The sequence below is a fragment of the Pezoporus wallicus genome, unplaced genomic scaffold (assembly GCF_028554395.1).
Source record: "Pezoporus wallicus isolate ANWC-B61680 ecotype Strahan unplaced genomic scaffold, APGP_CSIRO_Pwel_v1 contig_7066, whole genome shotgun sequence".
Lineage (NCBI taxonomy): Eukaryota > Metazoa > Chordata > Aves > Psittaciformes > Psittacidae > Pezoporus > Pezoporus wallicus.
Genome location: NW_026640426.1, coordinates 207,213 through 234,049, shown reverse-complemented (window position 1 = coordinate 234,049; position 26,837 = coordinate 207,213). Strand labels below are relative to the sequence as shown.

The following is a 26,837-nucleotide window of genomic DNA, read 5'->3' as shown; positions in this document are numbered from 1 at the left end:
CTAAACAAAGGTACCCACTAGTTATTTACTGTACTGTTTCACCTAGATGTTGTCCAGGCACACTGAAAACTCATTGCTACATGGCCAAGCCTCCAAATCCACTGCTCCAGTTAACAGAAGTCTAGGTCACTCAAAAATTAGGATTACAGTCAGAAATTCTGTCTGGGTATACCACCTGACATAGAATTATGTAATTTAATCACAAATTATTGCAATTGAATGCAGAATAAAGGAAACCTGAGTTTATTAAGCTTCCAATTTCTGCGAGATCAAGAGGAACTAGGGCTGCTCTAGACAAAAAAAAAAGAAAATAGACTGTGCTTGCAGATCATTTTCTGCCATGTTCTTTCTTTAGGACCACTGTTTTATTGTTGCCCTTACCATTACATGGGATGTACATATTATCAGGTGTTAATAAAAGGTCAGTGCCTGTACAATACATTCTACAACTGAGCACCACTTTCTGTAACTGAACAGGCAAAGAAATTACACTGAACATCAGCATCTGGCAGTATTTCTCAAAAAAAGTGACTAAAATGGGTTTAAATTGATTAACACTATTAAATCACATCTAATATTTGATACTACATTATTTCATTACAGCTATACGATACAATTATACAAAATGTGTTAACATCAAAGAATACAACCAAAATTAAGATAGCAAACAAAACCTATATAACTTTTTCTTTACAGGAAAATACTTTTGAAGTATGCATGTAACTGCCCATTCTTTTAAAGAAAATCTACCGCAAGCAATGTTATCAACCTCCAGAAAATCACACATAGCATTACCACGCATATCCCCAAAAAGTGTACAATATGCACACTTGGAAAATACAAAATTAAAAAAATTGTAAGCAACAGGTGAGCTTCATATTTATAAGAATGTGAAAAGAAGTCCAATTTTAGCACTGTTGTATAAAGAATTGTCTTTTTTTGATGCAAGTTCATGAACTGACCCATCCGGTTGGGGCCACAATTTACAAAACACCGTGTTCTTTTGAAACAGGATTACAGAGCAAGGTAGAGCATCTTAGCAACGTCACCTTAAAGTTTTTTTGTGTGTTTTTTGCTTTTTATTTACTACTTATCAAAACACGTCCTTTAGGTTTGTAGGGTTCTTTTTTAAAATTCTTTCCTAGAAACAATATACAAAGGGGAGGCATATTTATTTCCAATTCATACTCCTGTAAGTAAGATGCTTTGAGTTCAAAAACTTTCTCCTCCAACTTTCACTGGTTGTTTTTGGCCTTAGCATGTGTTAAGATGTGAGATTTCAGGTTAGTTGATTGCGCAAACTTCTTATTGCAGCCGTCAAATGGGCAAACATAGGGCCTGTCGCCAGTATGAATTCGCACATGTGTGCGTAAATTGAAGTCCAGTGAAAAACGCTTTCCACATCCTTCAAATGTACACTGTTGAAAGGAAGACACACTCCATTAGCTAACAAAATATTACTTATTTCTACCAACAATATTATTCTTTAAATCACTAGACTGCCCACGCATGAAGCTAGATGCTAAATGTTATCATCAGTGAAGCTGTGAACATCACTTGTGAAATGTATTAAAAAAAATACATATGTATATCTCAGGTTGCTTTACCACGGTAGTATGTCTATTTTTCAAAGAAAGAAATAACTTTCAGATTGCAAGCAAATGCTTTCACTAAAAAAAAACACCTTTTCTGCATCTGAAACTGTATTTTGCTATGGCATACTAAAACCAGAAAAAATGTTTTATATATAAATTTCCTCTTTTCAGTGATAATCTGCAAAGATTTGCTCTCTTTACCAGCTTTACTTTTAGAATATAGAAACATAGTATCCCTAAAGTCATACAGAAGCTAAGTTAACAATTACAGTCTACACCTGTTCACCAAATAAACTGTGGTCCATAAGTCTGAGCGTTAACAATACCTGAAAGGGTTTCTCTCCAGTATGAACTAGCTGATGTCGCTTTAGTTTTGAACTCTCCACAAAGGCCTTGCCACATTCCGCACATACATGTACTCGAGGGCCATGAGTGTGCAGATGCTTCCTCATGGCAGAGTTGTCCCTGAACATCTTTGTGCAGCCCTTGAAAAGAACAGTGACACTCAATTAGTAGAACCTTCTTTATCAGCACTAGCTTATCTATCTGCTATAGCATACACATTTAAATTCCTTTTTCACCCTGAGTGCTGCCTTAGAAGTTGGCTCTCAGAAAAAAAAACCCTTACATTTATTAAAAAAACAATAAAAAATACCAAAGATAACTAATCATTTGAATCATCTGAAAAGCTTACCAAAACAAACACACACAATCCCAAACAAAGACCTCCAAAACCATTTCCCCAGTATTATGAGCCATGTGCAGTCAAGTGAGTAACAGGACAGTCTCATGGAAAAGATGCAGCTCTGACAGATGCAAATGAATAAACCAAACAAAAGCTCTTACAGTTTAAGGGAAGGAAAAAAAAAAAACAACCCCAAAACAAGACAGAATGATAGTTCATGGATACCTATGGTATATTCTTCAACGTGCTATTCTGAGTACTACAATTCAATGTGCATTATATTCTCTAATATACTACAGATTATTCTGTAGTACCAATTTGCATGTGCACCACTCCACCTCCCAACATTCTGTCCACTTCCTTTTCTGTCCTTCTCACTGCTGAAAAGAAATGGGGCACAAGGGTTTCAAGCAGGTAACAGCTTACAGAAACTACCTTATCCAAACTGGCAGCAGCAGACTGATCACTACCACCTTGAGATACAAAGAGATTGTCACTGCTTCTACAGTGTAAACCTATAAAGTGATACGGGGCAACTGAATAAGGTAGAACACCTAAGTTATTGCCAGCTTAACCTAAAAGCAAAAGATACATTAACTCAGGTACAGCATCGGAAGTCTTAATCTGGGGTCCATGCTGCATCAACATTTTGATTCCAGAGTACACTTTAGCCAGCAGCAACCTGGGGTTCTCTTTACCTAATCTTTGGATACCTTCTTATTCCCCCCACCTCTTACTTTTTAGTGACAATATACAGACATCTATCACATGGTTTATAAATGTCTTCCTCAAGGTTCAAAATCCCCCATAAAATTCTATAAACAACTAAATTTTATCTGTAGTCCACGTGATGCTGTTTAAACTTCCATAAAATAGTCTACCGGCATCACTGTCATAGGCATAAAATTCAACAGAACCTAAAAGGAACATTAAATCACTAGTTAAGCTCTGCAAGCTTCCTCTTTGGATTTTCTTTTTTTTTTTTTTTTCCTAATAACCACATTTAGGTATACAATATTTCTTAAAAAAAAAAAAAGGGAAATGACACTTTCATTAAGAGTTTGCTCTTCAGGCATTAGAATTTCTTTGGCTAATTTTAAGAAGCATTGTGCCACCATTCATTTCATGTAACAGAACTGCTGGCAAAGCAGCACCAAAATAAATACACCATCAAGTTTCCTGCATTTATTTCAAAGCCCCTCCTTGCCTCCAAGAGGAGCAGTTACATCTTCTACAGTATTTTTCTTTTTTTAAATTGAAGTAATAAATGCACAAAGCCTAGAAACACTAGAAAAGAGAAAATGGAAGGACAGAATATTCTTTTTTTTTTGTTAATCCCTGTTCAGATAAGTTGACGCTATGAAAAAGGAAATCAAAGAAATTAAGGCAGCATTCCTTAGTATTGTAAGGAGTAACTGTTCCTATACCTCCACATAATATACTACATAAATACATGGTATTTGTAGAACATAAAGAAGTTGAAATAAATGTAAGCACAAAGAGGAATCCACCAAATTCCTTGGACTACGGCTGTGAGAAACCAGTCTTCTATTCATGCTCTCTAATGTGTACTATTAGTTATCTGCCCTGACTATCTGGTTAGGCTCATCGCTTATCTGGACCAGAAGTCAGCAAAATTGTATTTGCCTTTTTTCATTACAGACTAAGTCAGCTAACAGAAGCTCTACAAAAGCTGGATAATGCAGTAAAGCAAGATGCTACCAGTCTAGGTGACTGGGAACATTTACTCAAGATAGAGGCTTCCCCACTACCAGTGGGTCAGAATCATTATCTCCAGGATGCCTCTCTCCCTCTTTCAAGATGATGCACCTTCCACCTCTGGAATATAATTCAAAGTCTTCCAATAATGCTGACTTTGGCATCTGCATCATAAATTGCTGATTCCTGATCTAGACTCCAAATCTGTCATAGTTTCCAAGCAGAGGATATATAGATCTTAGGAACGTACTTTGAACAGCTTTCAGAATATTCTTTCAAGTATGTATTCTTGGGTGGCAGGAAATCACAACAGTAAAACCAGCATGTTAGGGACTGTGCATCATGGTTACCAGAAGATTAGGGATGCACTAACCTTAAGACAAGGAATGGGAATAATATATTATTCAGTGAAAGGTTTTTAAAGCAGCCTCTAAAGAATTATAACTAAAATACAGTTAACAGAGTGTAGTCTATTAACAGTAATATATTTCAGTTATTCATTCAAGAGAAAACACCAATACAAAATTCTAAAAATTACTACCTAGTCAGTAGCTGAGCCTGCACTTACTTTGTGAGGACATGCTATCGTTCGTGGAGCATCATCTTCTTTAATTTTTCTTGGTTTCATTCTTAAAGATTAAAAACAAAAAAACAAAAACAACACCACATTAGTAGAAAAATTAGTAGACAGCTCTTTTCACATAATGGCCTAGATAATGCACACATTTATTTGATAGCATTACATGCATCAGTTACTCAGCTTAGTATTTTCAAAACCTTCATAATAAAATTAACAGTGTAATTTGGCATTCAGAAATTTCAGCTTTTCCAGAAGGACCTCAGAAATACAGAAGAAGACATTTAATACTACCTTCTTAGTCCTTTGAATATGTAGAAACAGAGTTGAGTTTTTTTCTGACTTAGACTAATTGTAAATAGGGTTGTTTTTTTCTGAAAACTCTATAGATTTCTTGTGCTAGTACCCACATAGCCTATTTATCTTCACTTTCTCTCACCAGGATATGAAGAACAGAGTAGCCTCAGTCATTTTTTCAGTATTTCACCACACAAGACTTCAGAAGAAAACAGTACAGAAGCAGGGAAGGCAGGCAAGTTGTGGATTCTACACAGACAATGTAGACATCCATCATAACCACAGAAAATGCAGTTATTTTTACTTTAAGTTACTGTACACATGGATTCCACTGCTGGCAACTGACAATCATCTATTTATTCTTGGTTGCTGATAGGGATCTTCACCACTACTTTATGGGTGTCATTAGTCTTCACCAACTACATAAGCAGACCAGCCAACTACTGCTTGAATGTATCATATGTTTGTTTCAAATATAATACTCAGAAAACAACGTTAGAACAGTCGTGCCATAGGCATCTGTCTCAATGTCCATACAGCTGACTTCTCTGACACTATTCCAGGGAAGTGCACTGCACTTTTACCTATTTTTATTTCTCAGAAGTGCTGTTTTCAAAAAAAAAAAACTGAAAAAGAAGTGGATTATATCCACCTTATAATAGAGGCAAGTAGGTGTAAATAAATGCACCTCATACAGCTGGAGATTCACTTCAGTAAGTAATGAGATTTTGTGCATTCCAACACCTTGCTGTAGAAGCTAGTCTGTTTATCTGAGTTCCTGAATCACTTCTCCTGGTACAACATAGTTATGTATGACAAGGTAACTACATATGGCTATTTGTAAGTTAAACAAAAAGTTTTCTGGTGTAGTCTCTACTTGAAATGAAACAGAAATAAGTGGCTTTTGTTCTTTTCTCTAAGTGGATGCTTAGGAAACTCCTGTTGGCTCAGCACCTCCAGATTACATTGAATATATACAGTGCTAACTAAAGAATACTGCAGCCTCCTGCAGGGTTAAAAATACAAATGTTACAAAAATAAAGAAACTGGAATCACATCCAACAATTCCTTTATCCTCAGATACTAACAGCTCCAAAAGACAGATACGAAATATTTGTGTTGAAAAAGCTCCTCTTGTGCCATTGCCACCAGCATAACTAAACATTTTGCCAATTTAAGGGCAGAAAAATCCTGAACTCTGGAAGCTGTATCTGTTCCTGTAAACCAGCCTCTTTATTAAATCTCCTTCATAACTTTTCAACTCAGATGGACTTATTGATTAGATCTACTTTATATAATCATAGAATCCAGTTGCAACAGAGCATGATTGTCCTGTGTTTAGTTTACCCGACCTCTCTAAGTATCAAATACCTAAATCGAAAAAAGTGACTGGGATTAACTGATTGGCTACATTCTCCAGTGAGATTCTAGACTGATAGTACTACAGGTACTGATGCTATAGAAAAACACACACAAAGGCTTTCTTTCAGTCCCCCTACAGAAAGCTTCCAAGTACTACCCTTTTGCACGGGATTCTCCTTATTATGTCTTTATGCTTTTTACAAAAGGAAAAGGCACAGACATGAGTGCCTGTTATACCAAAATGGGCACATAGAAGAATGTCTTGACAAGATGGGACCTGAAAGAACTTAGTGCCTTGTCAGAGAACAAACACCCTTAGGGAGCAAAACTGGTGCCAAAACCACCTCCTTTACTTCTAACCCTATCAACTTGTTAAGTGTTGGCTGAGTCATTCCCTCAGCCCCCAAAAAGCAAAGATAAAAATTCCTAGGCCTAAAATCTGTGTTGTGACATCATCATAATGAATAAAACCACTATTGTTCTGAAGTCCTAAATGACCACCTGTAAAGGGAGAGAACAGACAGAAAAGGAATCACTAACAAAAGATGTGGTCAACAGCTTTAGTGGGCAGTGCCTGCATTTTTTACACTTGGCATAAGATCCCAATGATCATATTAAGTGTTACTGATAACTCTTGTGTGTCTTGCCCCTGTTATTAAGTCAGTCTTTGAGAAAGTGTTATCTGTAACAGGCTGTCAAAGTAGACTGAGAGGTAAAATACCCTGGCCAGTGTAGTCAGGAAGCTTCCAGTTCAGTGTAGTCAGGAAGCTTGAGGAATCAATCACAGCTGAACTGGAGGGCCAGACATGGGACAGATTGGAGTTTCAACATACACTTTTCAGTTCAGTGCCTGAGCAGGCACATAGAATTGTAAGTGTACATTCTGGAATAAGCTGACTTTTTAATTTTCAAGCTTTGTTTCTCAAATGAGGAGTATCAGCCCAGAAGTATACCTGGATAAAAACATTTAACCCTACTGACTACAAAATGACAACAAAGTTTAGTTAATAAAGGGGCAGATTTAAAATCTTTTCATTTCTCCCTCAAGTATGGGAAGTGGGAAACTTAAGCTTAAAAGGCAAAACAAGACTATGTATTCCATAGGCAACCAAGCTACTCAGTAAAACAGAAGCAGGCATTTCAACAGGAAGAGGTGGCAAACAATATCCTGGTTACATCTCAGTGCCACATGCAGGAAGAAGCTGCTGGACCCTTGGAGCAAAGGCACAAGGGCATGTACACCACAGGCACAGCTACAACAGATCATTTTGCCAAAAACATCATCCTGCTCACAAGGCTGTGGAATCCATATGGACAATCACCCAAAGCAGGATTTAAAGACTTACATATTCAAATGTATTAGAATAAAAGATTTTGGTCTTACTTTAAAATTAACTTTCTGCAAAAGGAGACCAGACTAGAACCTGGGCAGTTGATCTTAATTACACTGTTGCAGGTAGCTCTTGCTGGTGGTTAGACTTTTGGCTCCCACCCAGTAGAGCATCTCTACCAGCTCCGTCCAAGTTTTCTTAGCCTGAAACATTAATCAAAAACAGAACTCTAACACATACCACTATTTAAAACGACTACAGACACACACATTAATACCTGGGTGGAACTTCTGAAATGGCTGCCTTTGCAGAAAGTCAATTTACATGGCAAGACCAGAATTTTCATTTCTGCAATTAGTTTATATGGGCCATGCCTAGTAGCAGCAACTGCAAAATAGCTAACCTTTCGGATCAAGGCACTGGGACACTGCAATTAAAGGCCAGGTTGGTTAACTTGTATTGGGGAGATGGAGAGAGGGAATGGGGGGCAGCAGAGGGAGTAGGAAGGTGTGCAACCCAACAGCTTCACAGAATGAATTCCAAAAAAAGCACACCCTCTTATCCATGCATAACGATTTGAGTAAAAAAAAAAAAATATAATCACAGATATTACAACACTCAGCTCCTTAAAACAGAGAAAGCAACTCTGTCACTGTGCAATATCAGAAAGTAACAGTTACCTACCTCTTTTCATCTTCCCAGCTGAACTGAAAGAACTGTACCTTGACATAACCAATCCCTACCTCAAACTTCTGTCAATCTCCACAACCTATTGTTTTACAGATAGATCCAATTTTAAAAGTTACAACAATGTTAAGGCTAGGAAGAGAGGAAATCCCCAAGTCAAAAAAACAGTAGCAGTATAGAATTTCCTCCTTGTTCTACCATCTTCCTTTTTTATCTCTGGTAAAATTCTGTGTTCTCACATCCTTTCTTCTCCCTTTATACATAAATCTAACCTAAAGAGCATTACTCTCTCTCAGGCAACTCCTTTGACACATCCTAGGGGTCCCTGATGACAAACAGTGATATTCACCTGGGCCGATGACCATTCATAAGAATAGTTAAGAGGAGGAAATCATTCCCTATCAGCAGCATCACTGCTGCTTCTGATCTGTTCCCCCGCTCTGCCATTCCCCTTGTACCGCCCTGCTGAGGCGGAAATAAAATGATCATGGCCCTGTGCTGCTGCAAGAATTTATTTGTGCTGAAGAACTCCTGAAACTGGCTAGACTGGCATTTGCATAAATAGACAAAGGGGGAAGTGCTGCAAGGTGTTCTAGGAATCTACCTACAACCAAAGTACACACATCTAGTGTCTTACTATGCTACAGACAGGTAGAAAATGTCATAAAAAGTTCTCTTTCAGTCTAAGATTCTGGCAAAAATAATTACTGGCTTTGTTGTGAAGAATATCACATGTACACATAGCAAGAGATTTGCCCTCCCCTGAAAGAACACTTTGGCTAAAGCATCAATTTACTGCCCTTTAAGCATCTCTGTAATAAGAACAAAACCAATACAAAAGTGCACAACTTGTAAAGAGGCCCAAGCTGTAAATCTAGGAGACCAGAATGTTTTGCCACTTTTAAGAATGGCATCTTATTTCAAACACTCCTTTTGTTTTCTGTTTTGTTAAGCAGAGAGAAAGAAAAGGCAGTTCTCACAATGGCTCTCAGTCTGAAAAGGTACTAAGACGAGCAGAAGATAAAGCCAAGGACAGTGAAGTTTTTACCACTAGGATCCATTACTGTGCCAATTTTCCAGCTCTAGCATATTCCCCTCTTTTTTATTTATTTATTTTATTTTACTGATGCCTGTATTTTGCCATCTTTAGCCAGTTCAAGTCATGCATCTGTCTGGAGGGTGAGAGGGAGGAAGCGGACAGTCAGAAATAGCCTTTTTAGTGGCTCTGTTAAGAAGGAATTTGCCATATGCACCAACTAGATATATGTGTGCTACTCTCCCCAAGCTCTTATTACCAAGCAGTTACGACTTCCTTACAGCTGACTACGGAATTACTTGTAATCAGTTAAGACTTGGATAAACCATTTTACTTCACTTGAAGGGATTTCCAGTGTTCAAGTCTAAGGTATCAAATGGGAATGTGGTAATTTATTAGGTTTTATTTCTTTCTGAGCAGATCATTCACAACTAATGTTTCACATTCTGATATGACTACCTAAGAGAAATACACTTTTTTATTGCATTTTAAAGCATATGAAAGAAAATGCATGAGTCCTGCAACAGAACAAAATAATTTGTAAAGGGCAATAAATTGCCCAATGAGGTATAATTTATGGTCATTCAATGTGTTACTGAACACATCTTAATGTTCTGACAAAGCTTGTTTATTCAGTATTTTCAATAGTTTTAAAATGTATAAAGCCTTTTCCAGGAAAGGGTATAAGAGTTCCAGTTAAAGGACCTGGATTCCTCCTACATGACTCAATGACAAATGCACTAAAAGAAAGCAGTGAAAGCAAACGGTATCACAAGAGATAGTATAACTGCTCACTCTGCTAGTGCCACCCAGTTGCTGAGCAGCAGGAGTCCACTGCAGATGCTGAATTACTATAGTTTTTAAATCTTAATGATTTTATATTTTACATATATATATATATTTGTTTGCTTATTTTTAGGGCTGCAGAGCTACAGGACTTCAAGTATCAAGTCCACCCTGCCTTATTTTTCACTAACCAAAACCTTGCTTGAAATCTATTACCACTAGAATTCAAGCTTTACCCATTTAAATTTAACCTCAGAACTTTGTTCCTAATAATTGATGCCAATGTATCTTAATCAAAATAAGCTGTCTAGTTATAAACAGTGAATCTAGTTTTGTTTTGAGTAGCTAATTTCTACAAATACATAGTGAAATTCTTCCAAGAACCTTCATGGAAACAGGAAAGCAGACCAAAACAACTTGCTCTCAACTGCACAAAATACACTGAGTATACAGTTTTACCAGCCAGTTCATGCTTCCTTATACACAGGCTGTGCACAATTCTTTTTTCAAGTCACGAAAATACAAATCTATTATTCAAAAACACTACAGCACATGAAGCTACTTAAGTTTAAAAGTAAGTTTCAACTCACATGCTGCTCAAAGTTTTCTGAATACAGCTACTGAGAATTTCAAAACTGTGAACTGTAAAACAACCAGCAATGCTTGAAACTTTCAGAGAACTTTACACTAAATAAACATATTCTTTAAGCATAAAATATTCTAGGACCTCCAAACCCAATTTCTGTACACATAAACCAATTTTTTTTTTAGTTTGCCATGCAAACTTTTCAGTGATGCTGCACAGAGCAACCTAGATCAACAAGACAACTGATCAGTATAAAAAAAAAGGTTTATAGGCAACAGTGCTTGAACTAATGTTATTAGCTAAAAGGAGTCCCTTTAACATGCTTCACTGCAAGAGGACCAAAATCTTAACAAGCGATAATCAAATTCTAATATGCCCATATTCTTCAGCCTTAGCTATACACAATCATTTAAGATTAACATAATCTAACAGTTTTCTTTTTCTTCTCTCTTTTACTCTGGCCTCAGAAAATTTGATTCTGAGCAAGGAATAAATAAGTAAGTAAATAAACAAACAAAAGAACAAAACCTAACCCAAAAACCAAAACCCAACTTTCTTAGAAGATTCTTGAAGTTTCTACATTATCTACAATTAAGATATCAGAACAATTCTTCACAGGTTTGAGCAATTTGGGGATATTGCTAAATGTGATATCCCCCCAGTTGCTTACTCTACCACCATATATTTGTCTTAGGACTGAAGGGGTTTACATTTTATCTGCTGTACAGAAATATATTAATAGAAAATTGACTGTACACATAGAACTCAATCTTTACATCATCTGCTAAAAATTCTAGCTCTAGAACTTCCTAGAACATTCTACCATGAATAAAAAGTGGTAATTTTAAATTACTGCCAGCTGCCACTATTTTCTCAACAAAAAACTAACTAAAACCCAGAGATGCAGTACATTTTACAACATCAAGAAATATGCAGCCAGATCTAACAGAAGCAATCTGATCATTTTGAGAAGCCCATATTCTGGCAACCTTTTCAAGTACTCAGAGCAATCTGGAAAAAAATATTCAGTATTTGCATGGAGAATACCCTATGAGAAAATATTTAAACTTCCTAACAAAAGACAGCTATTCAGTACTTAAACATTTAATAGAAGCGGAGGTTTCAGCATGTTTTAAAATAACAATACCATTCTAAACACAATGAGCAGAATCAGAATGCTGGGTACTGTTAGTGGTAGAGTATATATAATACTTTTATATAGAGAGTATATATAGAGTATACTTTCAATGATACTTATAGAGTATCACTAAAAAACTTATTGAGCTTTCAGCAGGTCTCAGAAGAAAACACAATCATTTTTATCACAACAGTAAAACAAGTAACAGTATCAACAGCAAGAACCACCAAGCACTTTAGACAGAACCCCATTTTCAGCTGTTTGTAATGTGTTTTGACACATTTCCAGATCAGATAACCTGAAGCAGGGAGAAAGTCCTGCAAAACTATCTTACTATGAGTCTTCAAAATGCATAGTTCAATGACTTTACTGAAAACAATTGTGAGACAAGGCTGTGTTGGTAATCCTCCAGCAGAAAGACACCTAAGAGTAACAGAGAAAGCTTGTATAAAGCAACAAGATTAAAAAGGTGAAACAACAGTAGATGCACACAGGAGACACCAAGATCCACCTAACCAAGTAGCTAGACCAGAACTTGCTTCAATAGGTCCTGCCATTTAGTAACTACCTGAAAAACCCAGTGGTAAAGAAAACAAAAAACCACTAAAACAAACAAAAAAACCACCACACATACTTCTTGCTCTATTAGCTAACCCAGGAAATAAAAGTAACAACATCCAACCATCCATCTGCTCTGTCAGAATTGTGCACCAGAGCCCTGAAAAACAGCCAGCTGGTAAATGAGTCTAGCTTCGTACATACTACTGGCTCTCAACATGGGGAAAAAACTGGTAACAGCAGCTGCAGAAAGCTAACAGTGGTGCTCAAATATTTAGAGACACCAGACTAACACTGCCCATGCACTGAGTGGAGGAGAATGCCTTTGGTAATTACAAGCATATGCACACAAAGTAGGAAACCAAATAAAGGCTGCAAAGACAACTCTAATATCACAGTTCCCAGGTGCCAGATCAGGCTTCCCTGGTGACCTCGCGGCTGCCCTCCGATGGACCCCAGTTGCCCTGAGCACTCAGTACCACAGCCAAAGGCTCTGAAGAGGGAGGGGGGAAGAGACACATGACTCAGTACTTCCTGTAGAACAGAGCTTCAACCACTCCACCTCTATTTGAAAAGGAAAGTAACCTTGTAACTCGGGTCAAGGTAGTGATATGTAAACGAGTGATAGTGTACTCTAGATTTCTTGTGCTGACCACCTGAACACAGCATTTCACATATCAGATCCTTTGATGCTGAAGAATTTAAGGATACTCACATGACAGCTACATTCTCTCATGTCAAAGATGCAGTCTATCAATGTATTTAGATCCCGTCTTACCCAAGAGAAACTAGAGACCAGAAGTCATTGAACAAGTGAATATAAAGCCCAGTTGCTTTAACACAATATCAGCTACTCTGCTCTGAATTCAGTTACTTGTTTTAAAAAATGATTAAATGGAACACTAAGCCATACTAAAACTACCATTTATTTTGGCTAACAGTTTCATCATTAAACCAGGAAAAAGAAGACCATTTTAAGGATACTTTCTTCCTACTTACCTAGCAAATTCAGCCAGTTGTTTGGGGTCGGAGAGGTCAATGCCAGGTATTCCACCAGGAGGAAGTTTCTTCCCTGTCATGTACTCTGAGTAATCTGGAGGAGAATTCTCTCCAATGATCTGCTCTTCCACCACTGTTTCATGGTCAATATCTTTTTTATCATCTGAAACACACAAAATACCAAATTCAATACATACTAAAGATCAAAACAGCATATAAGCTATTAGGCTATATCTCAACAGAAATTTCCCACTGCTGCACACTTAAAAGAATACACTGCACTTGCAGGCTTCCATGCCAATTGCAAAGAGCAAAAACACATCCATATAATTACAGAATGAAGAACACAGGAAGAACACGGTGAGAAAAAAAAGAGAAGCAAAAGTTGCATATCCAGCTAAACACAAATAAGTATAACAATCCTATGAATGTTGGCTGTGTTTAAAAGATAAGGCACTTTTCCTGAAACATATCCTAAATATTTAATTCCCTTAACCTCTTAAAGACTAGCATTCACCATACCCACTTTGGATCTCAACAGCAGTCAGTAACTAAGCAAGCTTATCAGAAGAGTGGCAGATACTTACCCTGTGATGTCAGGATTACCGATTTTTACTTCGGAGCCTTCAGACTCCACTGACCTCCAACAGAAGTATCACAGAGGGACAAGAAATTTAAAAATAACTGCCAATGGATTTCAGCACCTGCCCATAAAACTGAAGTTTTCCAACTCCTGCAGACAGGTCTGAAAGTAACCAAAAATCTAAACGGTACATCTCTCTCCCAAAGGGACTTCTTTCTTCTGTGGCAGAGGCCAGTCTAAGATCTTTTCCACTTTATTATATAAACCGTAGACAGATTATTCAGAGCTTTGATCTGCAAACCATTTAAGTGCTATTATATCTGCTCTAGAGCTCCTCCTATGGATTTGTGCTGAAGGACTGTAGTAAGATCACGTGGAAGACCTGCTGTTACCGGCTACTCACATCCAGACCTTAGAATATACCAAGATACAATGTTTTCCTCTTTCATCTTGCCATTTTGTATCAGAAACCAGAGATGCACAAAGACGACAGAGAATGGAAAGAATGGAAATATCCACCTATGCTCCTCACTGCAGTACTCATACCAGAAGGAAGACAGACATGGGATCTACCCTGGTTTACACCCTCAAATACACCTAGGACAATAAACATACGTATATACACATGGTTTTAACTACTCAGCTAAAAAATTAGTAAACTTGCCACTACACTACTTCTTACAACCTGTGTATGGGAAGCAGATTCTGCAAATCACTTTATACACAAGAGGCTTTAAAAAAATTACAGGAAGTTTTTTTTATGAGTAGTGTTTAAGGACTTGAAATACAAGGTAGTAGGACAGAATAATACTCCCCCAATTAAAAAATAAATAAATAAATACCAAAACTTAAGGCAGAAAACAAATGAAGCAACATTTTTCTTTCCTTTTTCTTCCACAGGAAGTAACATTATTCATTACTCAGCAACTTACTGTAGGAAGGAAAAGTCAAGACATATGCAAATAAAAGCTATATACTAAGGACAAATTTCTATTCAATTTGGAATGCCTGCCTTTTATGTTTGCCACCGAGCTATTTCTAGAAATGCTACTGCCAGTTTGGGGTTTAATCTGATCTACCAGATCAAATAGCAGTTCAAGTATATGTTCCATGGTGAAAGAAGAAAACAGACTGCAACACTGACACAAGACAGAAATGTTCCTAATAAAATACTGTCTGCAGCATTAAACTGAAAACAAACTACAAAACTGACTATTTGGACATTTTTTAAATTTTAATCTAGCTTTCTACTCACCACACTACCTGACACTCTTTACCAGAGCTTTAAAGAAAGCAACTGAATTTACCTTAAGCAAAGATTATATGGTAAATTTAAGAGCATCTGCAGGAGTTACAAATTCAAGTCAATAAATCTCCAATTTGGCAACAATGTTTTGTTCCAAACAGAAGCCTTAGAAAAGATACTTGGCAGTGCCTCTGCGGGCAGAAAAGACATTATGAAACTCAGAAGAGCACAAAACTTCTGGAAAGCTAAAAGTGACACCTTTGCCATGCACCAGACTAGAATGAGATCATCTGCCTTCAATGCAGCCATTTCAACAGGTCCACAGAACTTCCAGTTTGACTGTTTGATGACATTTGTAACAGAAACAAGTTTTCATTTCCTCCCTCAGATCAGATACACTGAGTCAACAGGGAAATTTTGTATACATTCCTTAAGATCTTTCCTTCCATGGTGTAAAGACTCACTATTCCACAATGTTTTCTTCCTATGTGAGGGCAAAACTGAAACAAAGGCAGCCTTTAGTGCCTTTACTTGCAAAAAGCCCACCCACAGAAATCAATTTCACAGCTATTCAATTCCATGGGCTACTGAACTAAAACATGAAAAATTATGAATACATTAATACAGTAGAAAATAAGAAAGTATCACTTCATATATTGATAATTATGTAAGAACAAGAAACAAGCAAATTTTCCTATATCAAAAACCTTTATCTCTATGGCAGCACATAACAGCAGTTTTAAAAATTAATTTAAACCAAAACAACATACCAGTAACCTTAAAGTGTTATGCCAGGGTAACATCCTTCAAGATAGAAGGGCCTGACTCACACCAAAAGTCAAATACTTTTTCTAAAGTTGCAGCAGACTTCAGTAGCTGGTTAGTATCCAGACCATCCTACGACACTATGAACTCATTGTAAAAACAAAAAAAACCCGAACCCACACACACACTTCTTTGGAAAACTTTTGGAAGAATTCTATCAATGTCCTCTATGCACAAATTTATCGCAAGTTCATCTGTGATCCCCTACCAACCTGCAATAGGCAGCTCAAAGTTTGGAGAGTAAAGTCCAAGCAACTTTCACTCAGGCTGACAAGTTAACCAATATTCTCATCGCAAACAGAGCAAGCTGATTGCTTGATGTTTTCTGCCTTCAAACAAGCCCTGATGCTCAATACAACCAAATTACTTTCCTTTTTTCCTCTCGTGAAACAGAGGATCAAACATACTGCAAAGCAAAACACAGAGACACAACCCTGAAATTCTAGTGACACCTCTGGGAAGTACAAAACAAGGCACAGCTCCTCTCTGCAGTTTATGACCATGCCAAATTAATCTGGATGCCACCCATGCAAGCTAAATACAGACAGAGCCATGGAGGCAGTCAGTAAACGGGTATTAACTGTTACATACTATCTGACCTGCTTTGTCTTGCTCCTTAAAAATAATTGAGAGTATAGCAGACTCAAATATAAGGCATGCTGCTTAAATGTGTATTTAGCATTCTGAGAGTTCTAATGCAGCCTACTGTGAGGGACCTGGGAGTACATTTTTAGTCCAGTCTTTTGAAAGATACGGAAGATTTGAATGCATGTCAGTCAGTTAATCACTTTGCCTTCACAAAAAACATGCAGTACCAGTCACTGCAATAACTATGTCCAATATTCACCTATCTTACAAAGCTGTGAAATACTAATTTCTTAGAGACACCACAGATAACCCCCAACACCTTTTCATGCCCAACCACATTAGGTATTTAGTCTAAATTGGGTTGGTCTATGTACCTTTTTACGACATGTTCAAACAAATCTTCATGATCAACGTCCTTCCATCCCCACCTCTCTCATGCCCTGTATACACAACTTGAACTGGAATCACTTCAGCACTTCAAAGCAAGTATGCAAGATAAGCAAACATGTATGTTTGGTTGGGTTTGGTTTTTTTTCCCCTAAGATCAGTGAAAGTTTAGCATTTTAGCCAGCCATATCTTTTGACTAAGAACAGATTCCTAGTGGTGAAATAACCAGAAGTTTTAAGAGTATCAAGCCCAAGTACCAACTGAAGTAGGAAGAAGCCAGACTACTGGATAAAAATAACTTGTAGATGGTAACTGCAGATTCCATGCAACAGATCAATGACAAAAGATGGCAGACACTGTCTCCAAAGACTTTATTACCTTTTGCTCTTATTACCATGCTTTCTGAATCTCTTGCAATCCTTCTGCTGCACAGAAAACCCATCCACTTCAGAACCATTATTTCACACATTTCTAGAATAGTAGCTAGCTCCAGATGACATCTCTGGAACTCCCCAACTTTGTAAGATGACCCCTTTAACTCTCAAGAAGCCCTGTCAGTTATTCTTGATTTCAGGCATGGTACTTCACTTTCAGATCTCCAATTCTCCAAGCCACCCTCCTCCTCCTCTATTACAGAGCAGGGAGAACACACTGTTATTCAATCAATCTTTCTCTATGGAAAATAAGGAGGGCAAAAAGGAATTCAGAAGGCGTACTTGGTAGCAAAGCAATGAAACCTAATCCTACAGCTTTCTCTGCAAGGTACCAAGTTAAGAGACATTCTGCTTACGCACTAAAGGATGAAAGACATTTCAGCTTAAATTTTCATTTCACGATCACATGGTTAAGCACATTTGTTTTTAGGAACAGTTGAAATGCAATTACATGATAAAAGATGTATTCAGCAACAGCGCAATAACAAGGCACTGTGGTAACAGCTTCGTTTCTGCTACCACACTGCAGTCTCCTCAGGCAAATTAGTTCATTGGTCACGTTTGGAAACAAAAGACCATAATTAGCTTGTTAAATAAGACAGTTATTTAGCAGAAACTTCTGAATGTCAAAATTCCATTTTGCATAATATGTCAATTTTTATCCTAATCAGCTGTTAGGCTACTTTCTCTCTGATGTGCCTTGCACATACAGATGGAGAACAGGTTCTTCTTTCCCCATGTCACCCATCTCTTATTTCACATCACCGAGACATGAACTGACAAAAACACTGCATACATCAATAGTCATCATCTGACTTCAACACTTGTGAGACACTGTGCTGAAGTACTATGACCTTCTGAATCATCAACATAAAAGTGACATGGACCTCTCACGGAAGGATCCAACAGCAACTTAGAGGACTCTAGTCTGAAGGCGAGAGGCAACTTAACAGATATTTTAAGTAATGAACCACATCTATATGGTTCATGACCCACATCCATAGACCACTTTCAAATCTGAAAATATATGTAAAACAGCTGCAGGAAAATATCTACCACACTCTAAGGTTCACTGGCAAAAACGTCAGCGCAGACTCAATGCTTATGGATACCAAAAGCCTGTATTACTGTCTTAGTCAGAAATAATTATCATCTTAGCATTTTAAAGGAACCAGACAATCACTTTCTGCCTGCATTATGAAAAAATTTCATACAAGAAGTTGACTGCCTATCTGCCATCACAAAGACTTTTGGCTATCCTTGATACAGGCCCACAACAGAACTGACTTGTCTATTATTTATACTATGTAAAACGACTAGTCAGACAGTAGATGATTATCTTTCACACCCCTGCAACCTGATAAAAGAAAAAAAAAAAAAAAAAATCGAAGGCTTTAATTTAAGACATTAAAAAGTTTTTTAGATGCTCTGAAGAGCCTTCTAGAAACCCAACATGAACTGCCTGAGTTTTCAAATATGGGTCCGCAGCAATGGCTTCCTGAATTATCAAAAATCATTTCAAACCATACACTTTGTCTTTGCCATCTAGGAAAAACTTTGTCTTTCCCATCTAGGAATAGGATACTTGAGCAGTTTAACATCTGTGGGCAATGTTTAGTTTGGTTGTGCTATTTCAGCCCTGACCTTGCAGATTATTTATGCTAACAATAATAGTTTAAGCTAACACCTATTTTAGGTTTGAAAGCTTGACAGAGTCAAGAGCCATTACCTAGAAGTAGATGTACACTAATACATTTCCCCCCCTGCAAAAATAAGCCCCAACTGCTTGAAATTCCAGTATTTGGTAGAGGCAGCATTTCAGCACCACCCTTCCAAGCCATCCCGCATCCAAGAATCAGTTTTGCAAGCACAATCTAACAAAGTTGCTAAGGAACCTTCCCCTCTCTCATCACTATTGTGTACCCAACCTGGTGACAGTCACTGAAGACAATGATTAAGTTGAATCTAGCAAAGACACAAATATATTCCACTTAATAAAAACAATTTTCCTGGTACAAATTGGTCTCTGTACCTGGAGAGCCCCATTAACTGTATACAATTTTCTAAATCTATTACAGGATACCCAAATGAAAGTAATGAGACAGTACAGTCGAAACACACTACAGGAGCATGATTAAAGTATCCATCATATACACCTCTTGAACCCTTTCAGAAAATAGAATGCCTTTGTTCAGTTCCTATTTTCACATGTGAAAACAGACAAATAATTCCATTCTGAAGATCTAGAAAGCTAATCTGAACTAGAACAAAGCATTCCTGTTTCAAGCTAAACACGTTAAAGTAATCGCAGGTCACAAGTTTGATATCACCATAGATACCAAGGTGATAAGAGAAGTTACGGCAAGTCTAAACCACTGCTAACAACACTACTGCAACTTCTAAGTATCCAAGTAACAAGACAAGGACTGAGTAGTCCCCTTTAATCACACTGCTGTATATTTCACAAATTATTTCTACACATTTCAAGAGGTGCTACCAAACATGTTATACTCATTTAGGGAAAGAGATTTATGACTGGCTAAATTTGGTACCACTCGTGTACAAGCTAATATAGCTGCACTAGAAAACAGTAACAAGAAATTAATTCATATTGTCTTCCCACACGGTAGTGAGCCAAGTGTCCTTGTTCCAAATTCAAATACCCATGCACAGCAATATAGGGCTCATTGTTTTATCTTGATGCAAGGCCATCTTTTGAAAAACTTTTTGCTAAGCATTTAAACCAGTCAATTACATCAGTGTACAAGCAAGTCTTCAAGCAAGTCTTTAATTATGTCAAAATATAGAGGCAAAACCACTATCTTTGTTCAAAATGAAGTATGTCCAGTTCTGCAGGGGAACTTTAATGCAACTACCCTTCCGCAAGTCAGTGGCTTGTTCTAGGTCATCGTGTCCTCTCCTCCCCCCCCCCCCCCCAGTTTTGCTTCTTTTGGAATTTTTCTGGCAACCATTCCGCCTCTTAAATTTCAGAGAACAGACAACAAAGCCTCAGCATTTGACCACTTCAGACCACTTCTAGCCCATTCAATAAGTTGCATGAGGAAGCACACATACATGCAGAAAGGGGAGGTCAAACTTCAGTACTTTTCTTTCACCGATGTATTTTGTGGGTTTGCACACCCCCACCCCTTTTTTTTTTCCTGGGAGGGTACTTTTGGGGCATTAGAAGTCAAGTCAGAATAGGTATTCTGTATCATGGATATTGACATGAACGTAGCAATGCAATTCAACCCCCAGTAAATTACAAGTGGGTATTGCTCCCCACTGAGCTTGCACAGTTAGGCTCATAAAGAACAAAACCACTGAAATCAATAGGGCTGCCCTGCTGTAAAAGTTGTGTATGTGGGGAGAGAATCAAGTGTATTGATTACACACATGCTTCACTTCACTCAAGTAATAATTAGCACGCAGGAGCTCTAAGGAAGCATCCTATCAGGCACTCTGAATTTCAGAGTGCAAATGTATGCTAGAATTTGTCAATTCATCTCAGCGAGGTCCTGTATCCTGCCAGCTCATGAGTCATACATCCACTTGCATGCTGCTATCTTAGGCAGCTTCCACAAACCAGAAGACTGTATTAGTTTCTGTATCTTTTCGCCTTTCTTGGATGGTCAATTCTAAGAAAAAAACCCAAGTGGATTTATTCAGGTTTCATACAAAAATACACAGGAGTATACAGAACACCATTCTACTCTCAAATAGTATTTTGGAAACTCTTAAATAAAAGTTCTTTTCTGTTCACCAAGAATCGATAGGACTCATTGGGATGTCAACTGACTATACACCAGAACTGTTATACACACTGTCATACTTGCTAAGTAATTGCTTATATTTAAAGAGAGTAAAATAAGAATCACCATACTATCCATCTTTTCAGACAAGTCAATTCAGCCATCCAATAGTCTTCGACACTGCCCTTTGTAAGAACTACTGGTAATTCACAAACACCACAGAGAGCAAACATTTTAGACTACACTAGAATCTTACAGAGTATCCCTATCTTACTAGACTCGATCAGTTTCAAAGGAGAACAAAATTTACAATATGCAAGACAGATTACCAATCGACTATTCAGAGACTACACACCCATTTATATGTTGCATAAACTGATACTATTTGACCGCTTTTTTGTGCGTTTACACAACTCAGCACAGAACTCTGACTACAGAGCCTAGCTGCCAGCAGTACATTTTCTGAAATCCAGAAAACCGCCACCAAAACAAAACCACCAAATCCCCAATCTAAACAAAAACCCCAATGTAACACTTCTACTGACTAGAAGGGTTCCCCCCCCAAACCATTAAAGGAAAGGATCAGAAAATTGTGGCAGGGCAGGCATACGCTAGTTTTATTCCAAGCCCCGCAAATGCTAAATACCTTCACAGAATTTTATTCACTCCAAGACACACTCCCACGAAAAACCCAACTCCTCAAAACCATACGCAACCTCAAAAAACGCAGACACCCTGAGCCTACCTAAAAAGCCTATTTAAAGTGCTAGACCTAGCCGAGGGAAAGCTGAACAGCCTCCGAGAACCAGCCAGAAATTGGTCCATTCCTCCCGGCAGCTCCCTGGCCTGAGCTCTGCCTCCAGAGAGCGGAGCCCCCCCTCCCCGGGCTGTCAGACCCCGGCTCATGACAAGGAGCTCTCTGGAGGGCCGGTGGTTTGTGGCCGCCCCCCTCCGCGGCCTGCGAGCGGCGCGGGCAGCCCCCGCGGGAGCGAAGAGGCGCTTCCCCCTCGCCAGCACCGCTGGCCTCAAGCGGGGAGGCCCCACCCACACCCCGCCTGGCTACCGCAGCGGCCCGCCGGGACGGGCGGCCCAAGGCCCACCCCACCGTGCGGACGGTAAAACGGTATTTCGGGGAGATGGCCATCCCTGGGCCGGGGAGCGCCGGCGGGGCGGGCGGCGCTGCAGCGGGCGGCTGGCTTTTCCCCCGCACATAACGGTCATGGCCCGGAGCACAAGCCGTACCCGGGGCCCCCGACCGCGTTCGGCATTAAAACGTAGCCCAATGGGGCCGCGGGAGGGCAGCGCCAGCGCCGAGCGGAGGGAGGGAGAGGTGCGGTGAGCGGGAGGGGAGGCGGGCCGGCAGCGGCGGGTCGGGAGACGGGAGAGAATGAGGACAGAGGGCGCCGAGAGGCGCCGGGGGCGGCGGCCGGGGAAGGAAATGGCGAAGGGCAGGCGTGGAGCGAACGGCCGGTCGCCGCGGGGAGCGGCGGCGGCAGGGCGGGGACGGGGGGAGAAGCGAGGAGGCTGGATTCGCCCCGCACCCTGCGCCCGCCCGCACACCCCGCCTCCCCCTGCTGCAGAAACTACGCCATTGCGGCCTAGTGCTGGAGTCAGCGCCGCGCTGCCTCCCTCCCTCTCGCAACCCTCTCAGCCGCCATCTTGGCGGCCGCCGCCATCTTTCCTTCCCCCCGCCGGAGCCGGGCAGGAGTAGCGGCGGCAGCAGCGCAGACCCCGCCATCTTTTCGGGGAGCCGCCATACTTGCCCTGGCGATGAACATGGCGGCGCCCATCACACACATCAAAACATGGCCTCCCTTCAAAACAAAACTGTCCGAGGCGAACCGGGCAGCCGTCGGCGGGGCCCGGGACCCGGGGAGGGTGGGGTCCGGCGCGCACTTACCCGAGGCCCACATGGTGACCGAGAACTCCCCCTCCAGGGTCTTGATCTGCACCTGCTTCTGCTCCCATTTCCTGCCGCCGCCGCCCTCGGCCCCGCCGCCGCCTCCCCCGCTCAGGTAACTCTTCTTGCTGCTTTTCTTGCCGCTGCCGCCCTTCTTAACTCGGCCTCCTCCGCCGGCCGAGGAGGAGCCGCCGCCTCCGCTCTTGCTGCCGGCAGCGGCCACGGTGACCAAGGTCTGCTCGATGTACTCGTCCTCCCCGGCGGGGGCCGGCACGGGGATGAGGATCTGATCCTCGAAGCCGTCGTCGGCCCGCAGTCCGTCCGAGTCATCTCCCCCAACCACCTCCTCGCGGGTCTGCACCAGGATCACCTCCTGGTGGTGGTGGTGCAGATGAAGCTGTCCCCCGCCGCCACCGGCCGCACCGCCGCCCGCCCCGCTAGGGTCCCCGTCCGAGACTAGCGGCTGCAGCGCGATCATGGGCTGGTGGTGGTGGTAGTGATGGGGTGGGTGGTGCGGGCCACACTCCTCGCAGCACTCGTCCTCGTCCTCCTCTTCCTCGTCCTCCTCGCCGCCCACCACGGTGGTCTCGATGGTCTCCACCGGGATGGTTTCCACCTCGATCTCGTGCAGCTCCACGATCTCGGCCGGCATCTCCGAGCCATCCGTGGCGATGTACAGGGTGTCTCCCGAGGCCATGGCGGGGCGAGGAGGGGGAGAGAGCTCCGCGGGCAGCGAGGGGACTCCGGTCCGCTCCCCTTAGCGGATGGTGGGGCTCGGGCTCCTCTCTCTTCTTCTTGTGCGGGGTGACCGTTGCGTCTTCCCCTCCGACAGGGGCGCGCTTTGCTCCCCGAGGTGGCGCACCTCCACAGCGGCCGTTAACGGATGGGGAGCGGCCCCGGCATCGGGGCCGAGCGGCGCGCGAGCCGTCTCCTGATGCGGAGGCTGGGGCTCCGCGCTTAAAACACAGGCCGGGAGCAGCGGCCGCGTCCTGAGCGTTTCCCAGCCGGGCTGAAGTCTGAACCCTCCGCCCGGGGCCCGGCCCTTGCCTGATCTGCGGCCGACGGCTGCCGGTGGGGTCTCGCTGCTCGGCGGGCGGGCGCTGGCCCCGGCGGAGAGCTGGGCTCGGCATGCGCAGTGGCCGGAGAAGCCTTGGGGTGGTGGTGGCGGGATCGACGTCTTTGAATTCTGCGGTTGAACCGCTACGGGCAATTGGCAGCGTTTCTCTCTCTTCTCTTGGTGGTGGTGTGGGGGCAGCGTTGGGGACCGCGCAGCGCTTCCCTGCAGACTTCATTCCACTCGAACTTGCCCACAGGCGAGTTGGTCGCTTTCGGAGCGCCGTCTCTCGGTTCCAACTCGCCGGCAGCGGCAGCGCAGTCTGAAGTCACAGCCCGTGGAGATCAGTAACCAAGTTCGTGTACTCGGTTACCCAGGAGGTCTGGCCCCTTACAAGGCTAATAACCAAATGAGTGCAAAATACACTCAATTTTTATCTTTATTTCCCACTACATCACTGCTTTGCTTGCTCATATCCCAAATTGCCAGGATACAGAAACCGATAAAAGATTCCTGCTAAGAAATACTTTCTTCTGCCTCAGCATGAAGTGTTTTCAAGGTTATTCTAGTCCAAGTCTCAAGACAGCAGTACTGAGCCTTGGGCTAATGATGAGATTAGGAAATTAAGTATTCAAAATAGCAACAAAATTACTTAACTTGTGTAGATCTGGGAATTCCTTCCCTCCAATCGTGCTCAGCGCTCCCATTTTAACAAACAGCAACATGGGGTTTATCATTGCAAAATTCCCATAAACTGAAAGGTTATTTTTAGATCCTGTAAAGAGATTTCCAGACTGTTGCATATAGATTCTGCTTCTCTCTCTGTACTTGGAAGGGCAAATGTAAGAGTGTGGGGAAAATAGTGCTTGTAAGTTTTAAAAAACTATTTGAAAATTAGGATGAAGTCTCTGTTGTCCCACAGTAAAAGTTAAACATAATAAAAAATGGTGAGTCATTACAGAGCTCATTTTTATTTATTTTTAACAGGAAAAGTGCACAACTCACATATACTTTTTATTCTAAGCTTGTTTAGACAAAATAGTAGTCTCACTTACATGTTCAATGTGCACTCTGTACTGCTCTTGAATTCACACCAGAGCTGTCATTTACTAGAGTGAGATCAGGCCCTGGGTTGATTATTTTGGGTGAAGGTGTTAGTGTAAATGAGCTTTTTCAAATATAGGAACAAAGTCACAAATCTCTCTTGTTTATCAATATAATTTTTTTTTTGTCTGGGTCAGTGATAGTAGTTTAACAATTTTATACAATCCTGTTTCATTTTTGTGGTTTTATTGCAAACAAATGTATAACTTCGGACAAAAAAGGCACTTTGAAGTTTGTAAGCATCAGAACCAACTTATTTTGAATGTTGCTAGTGTTTTCTACTTTCCCCATACTTTGGCCTAAACCCAGTGTTTTAATATTTTGTTGCAGCATTCACATTACATTATTTTTCAGAGAAACGTTACATGAGGCAAATACTCTTCATCAGATCTTGTGTTTTTTCCATTATACAGTTCTCTTCATCCCGAGCAAGATAATTTGCTTAACTTGTATATGATTATTTTTCATTAACTGCAAGAATTAGACATAATTTTTCCAAATGCTTGGTGAGAAAACAAATACAGCAACAAGCAAAAATAAAGATGTGCAAGCTGTCCAATGAAAAAGTGTTTAAAAGAAAATGCTGTCCTCTATCCAAATAGCAGCATTTACTCCCTTGATAACCCCTTATCTTCCTGCCCTCCATACCTCATTTTCCTCCCCATCTTCAGAACTCCAGCTTGTTTCTTAGCCATATTTAAAAAGTTGGAGGGGAGGCAGGGGAATTTTATTTAAAAAAAATTAAAACCTTCAATTAGAAACAAAAGTTATTTTTAAGCTTCCATAACAAATAAGTTTATAAGAATATATATTCTTTATAAGCTCTAGATGCCTCAGATTTATCTGTTTGGTTGTTGTTTTTTTTTTTCCTGGTTCCTTCCTTAAAAGTAAGGACTACTACAATTGCTGTAGTATCCCCATCAGTATGCAGAAACCAGCCTGGAAAAGAGGAGGCTGCGTGGAGACCTCATAGCAGCCTTCCAGTATCTGAAGGGGCTTACAAGGATGCTGGGGAGGCACTCTTCATTATGGACTGTAGTGACAGGACAAGGGACAATGGGTTCAAACTTAAACAGGGGAAGTTTAGATTGGATATAAGGAAGAAGTTCTTTACTGTGAGGGTGGTGAGGCACTGAAATGGGTTGCACAGGGAAGTTGTGAATGTTTCATCCCTGGTGGTGTTCAAGGCCAGGCTGAACAGAGCCTTGGGTGACATGGTTTAGTGTGAGGTGTCCCTGCCCATGGCAAGGGGGGTTGGAACTAGATGATCTTAAGGTCCTTTCCAACCTTAACTGTTCTATGATTCTCATTTCATACTGCAGAACTAATTGTTCTAGCCTATTACACCTGTATCAAGCCAAAACTAGGTAATTGTTCTTTTAAATAAGAATTACTTCTTATATACATAAGTCTGTTGTATTTTAAGAAAAGGAAGCTCACAGAAAATAAGTTAGTCTTACACAAATTATGAAAGAATGAACACAAAAATCACTTATTTTCTAATTTTTTGTTTTGTTTTGTTTTAGTCCTGTTCCTTTCCCCTTCAGCTTACATGGAAGTGAGAAAGAAAAAGAAATTTGAAGTGTGAAACTTGAGAAACAAGTGAC

The 26,837-nt window shown here is 40.6% G+C and overlaps 3 protein-coding genes across 3 annotated transcripts in view; 1 reads left to right on the top strand and 2 right to left on the bottom strand.

The window, feature by feature from the left end:
• Positions 1 to 328: 328 nt before the first annotated feature.
• On the bottom strand, positions 329 to 23,863 carry YY1 (YY1 transcription factor). Its single transcript, XM_057418934.1, has 5 exons — positions 23,073 to 23,863; positions 13,357 to 13,519; positions 4,568 to 4,628; positions 1,922 to 2,080; positions 329 to 1,418 (listed from the first exon to the last, which is right to left on the bottom strand). Exons 1-5 carry the CDS (start codon positions 23,767 to 23,769, stop codon positions 1,236 to 1,238), a joined length of 1,263 nt encoding a protein of 420 aa, XP_057274917.1. The 5' UTR covers positions 23,770 to 23,863; the 3' UTR covers positions 329 to 1,235.
• LOC130604423 (proline-rich protein 2-like) overlaps positions 23,830 to 26,837 on the bottom strand; it is a 7,047-nt gene continuing 4,039 nt past the window's right edge. Inside the window, exons 2-3 of the mRNA XM_057418931.1 lie at positions 24,120 to 24,448; positions 23,830 to 24,028 (exon numbers count right to left, since the gene is read on the bottom strand). Of these exons, the coding sequence (XP_057274914.1) occupies positions 23,830 to 24,028; positions 24,120 to 24,448 (528 nt within the window). The remainder of the gene's footprint in view (positions 24,029 to 24,119; positions 24,449 to 26,837) is intronic.
• DEGS2 (delta 4-desaturase, sphingolipid 2) overlaps positions 24,447 to 26,837 on the top strand; it is a 26,612-nt gene continuing 24,221 nt past the window's right edge. The window contains exon 1 of the mRNA XM_057418937.1: positions 24,447 to 24,685. The gene's annotated coding sequence lies outside the window, so the exon portion shown is untranslated. The remainder of the gene's footprint in view (positions 24,686 to 26,837) is intronic.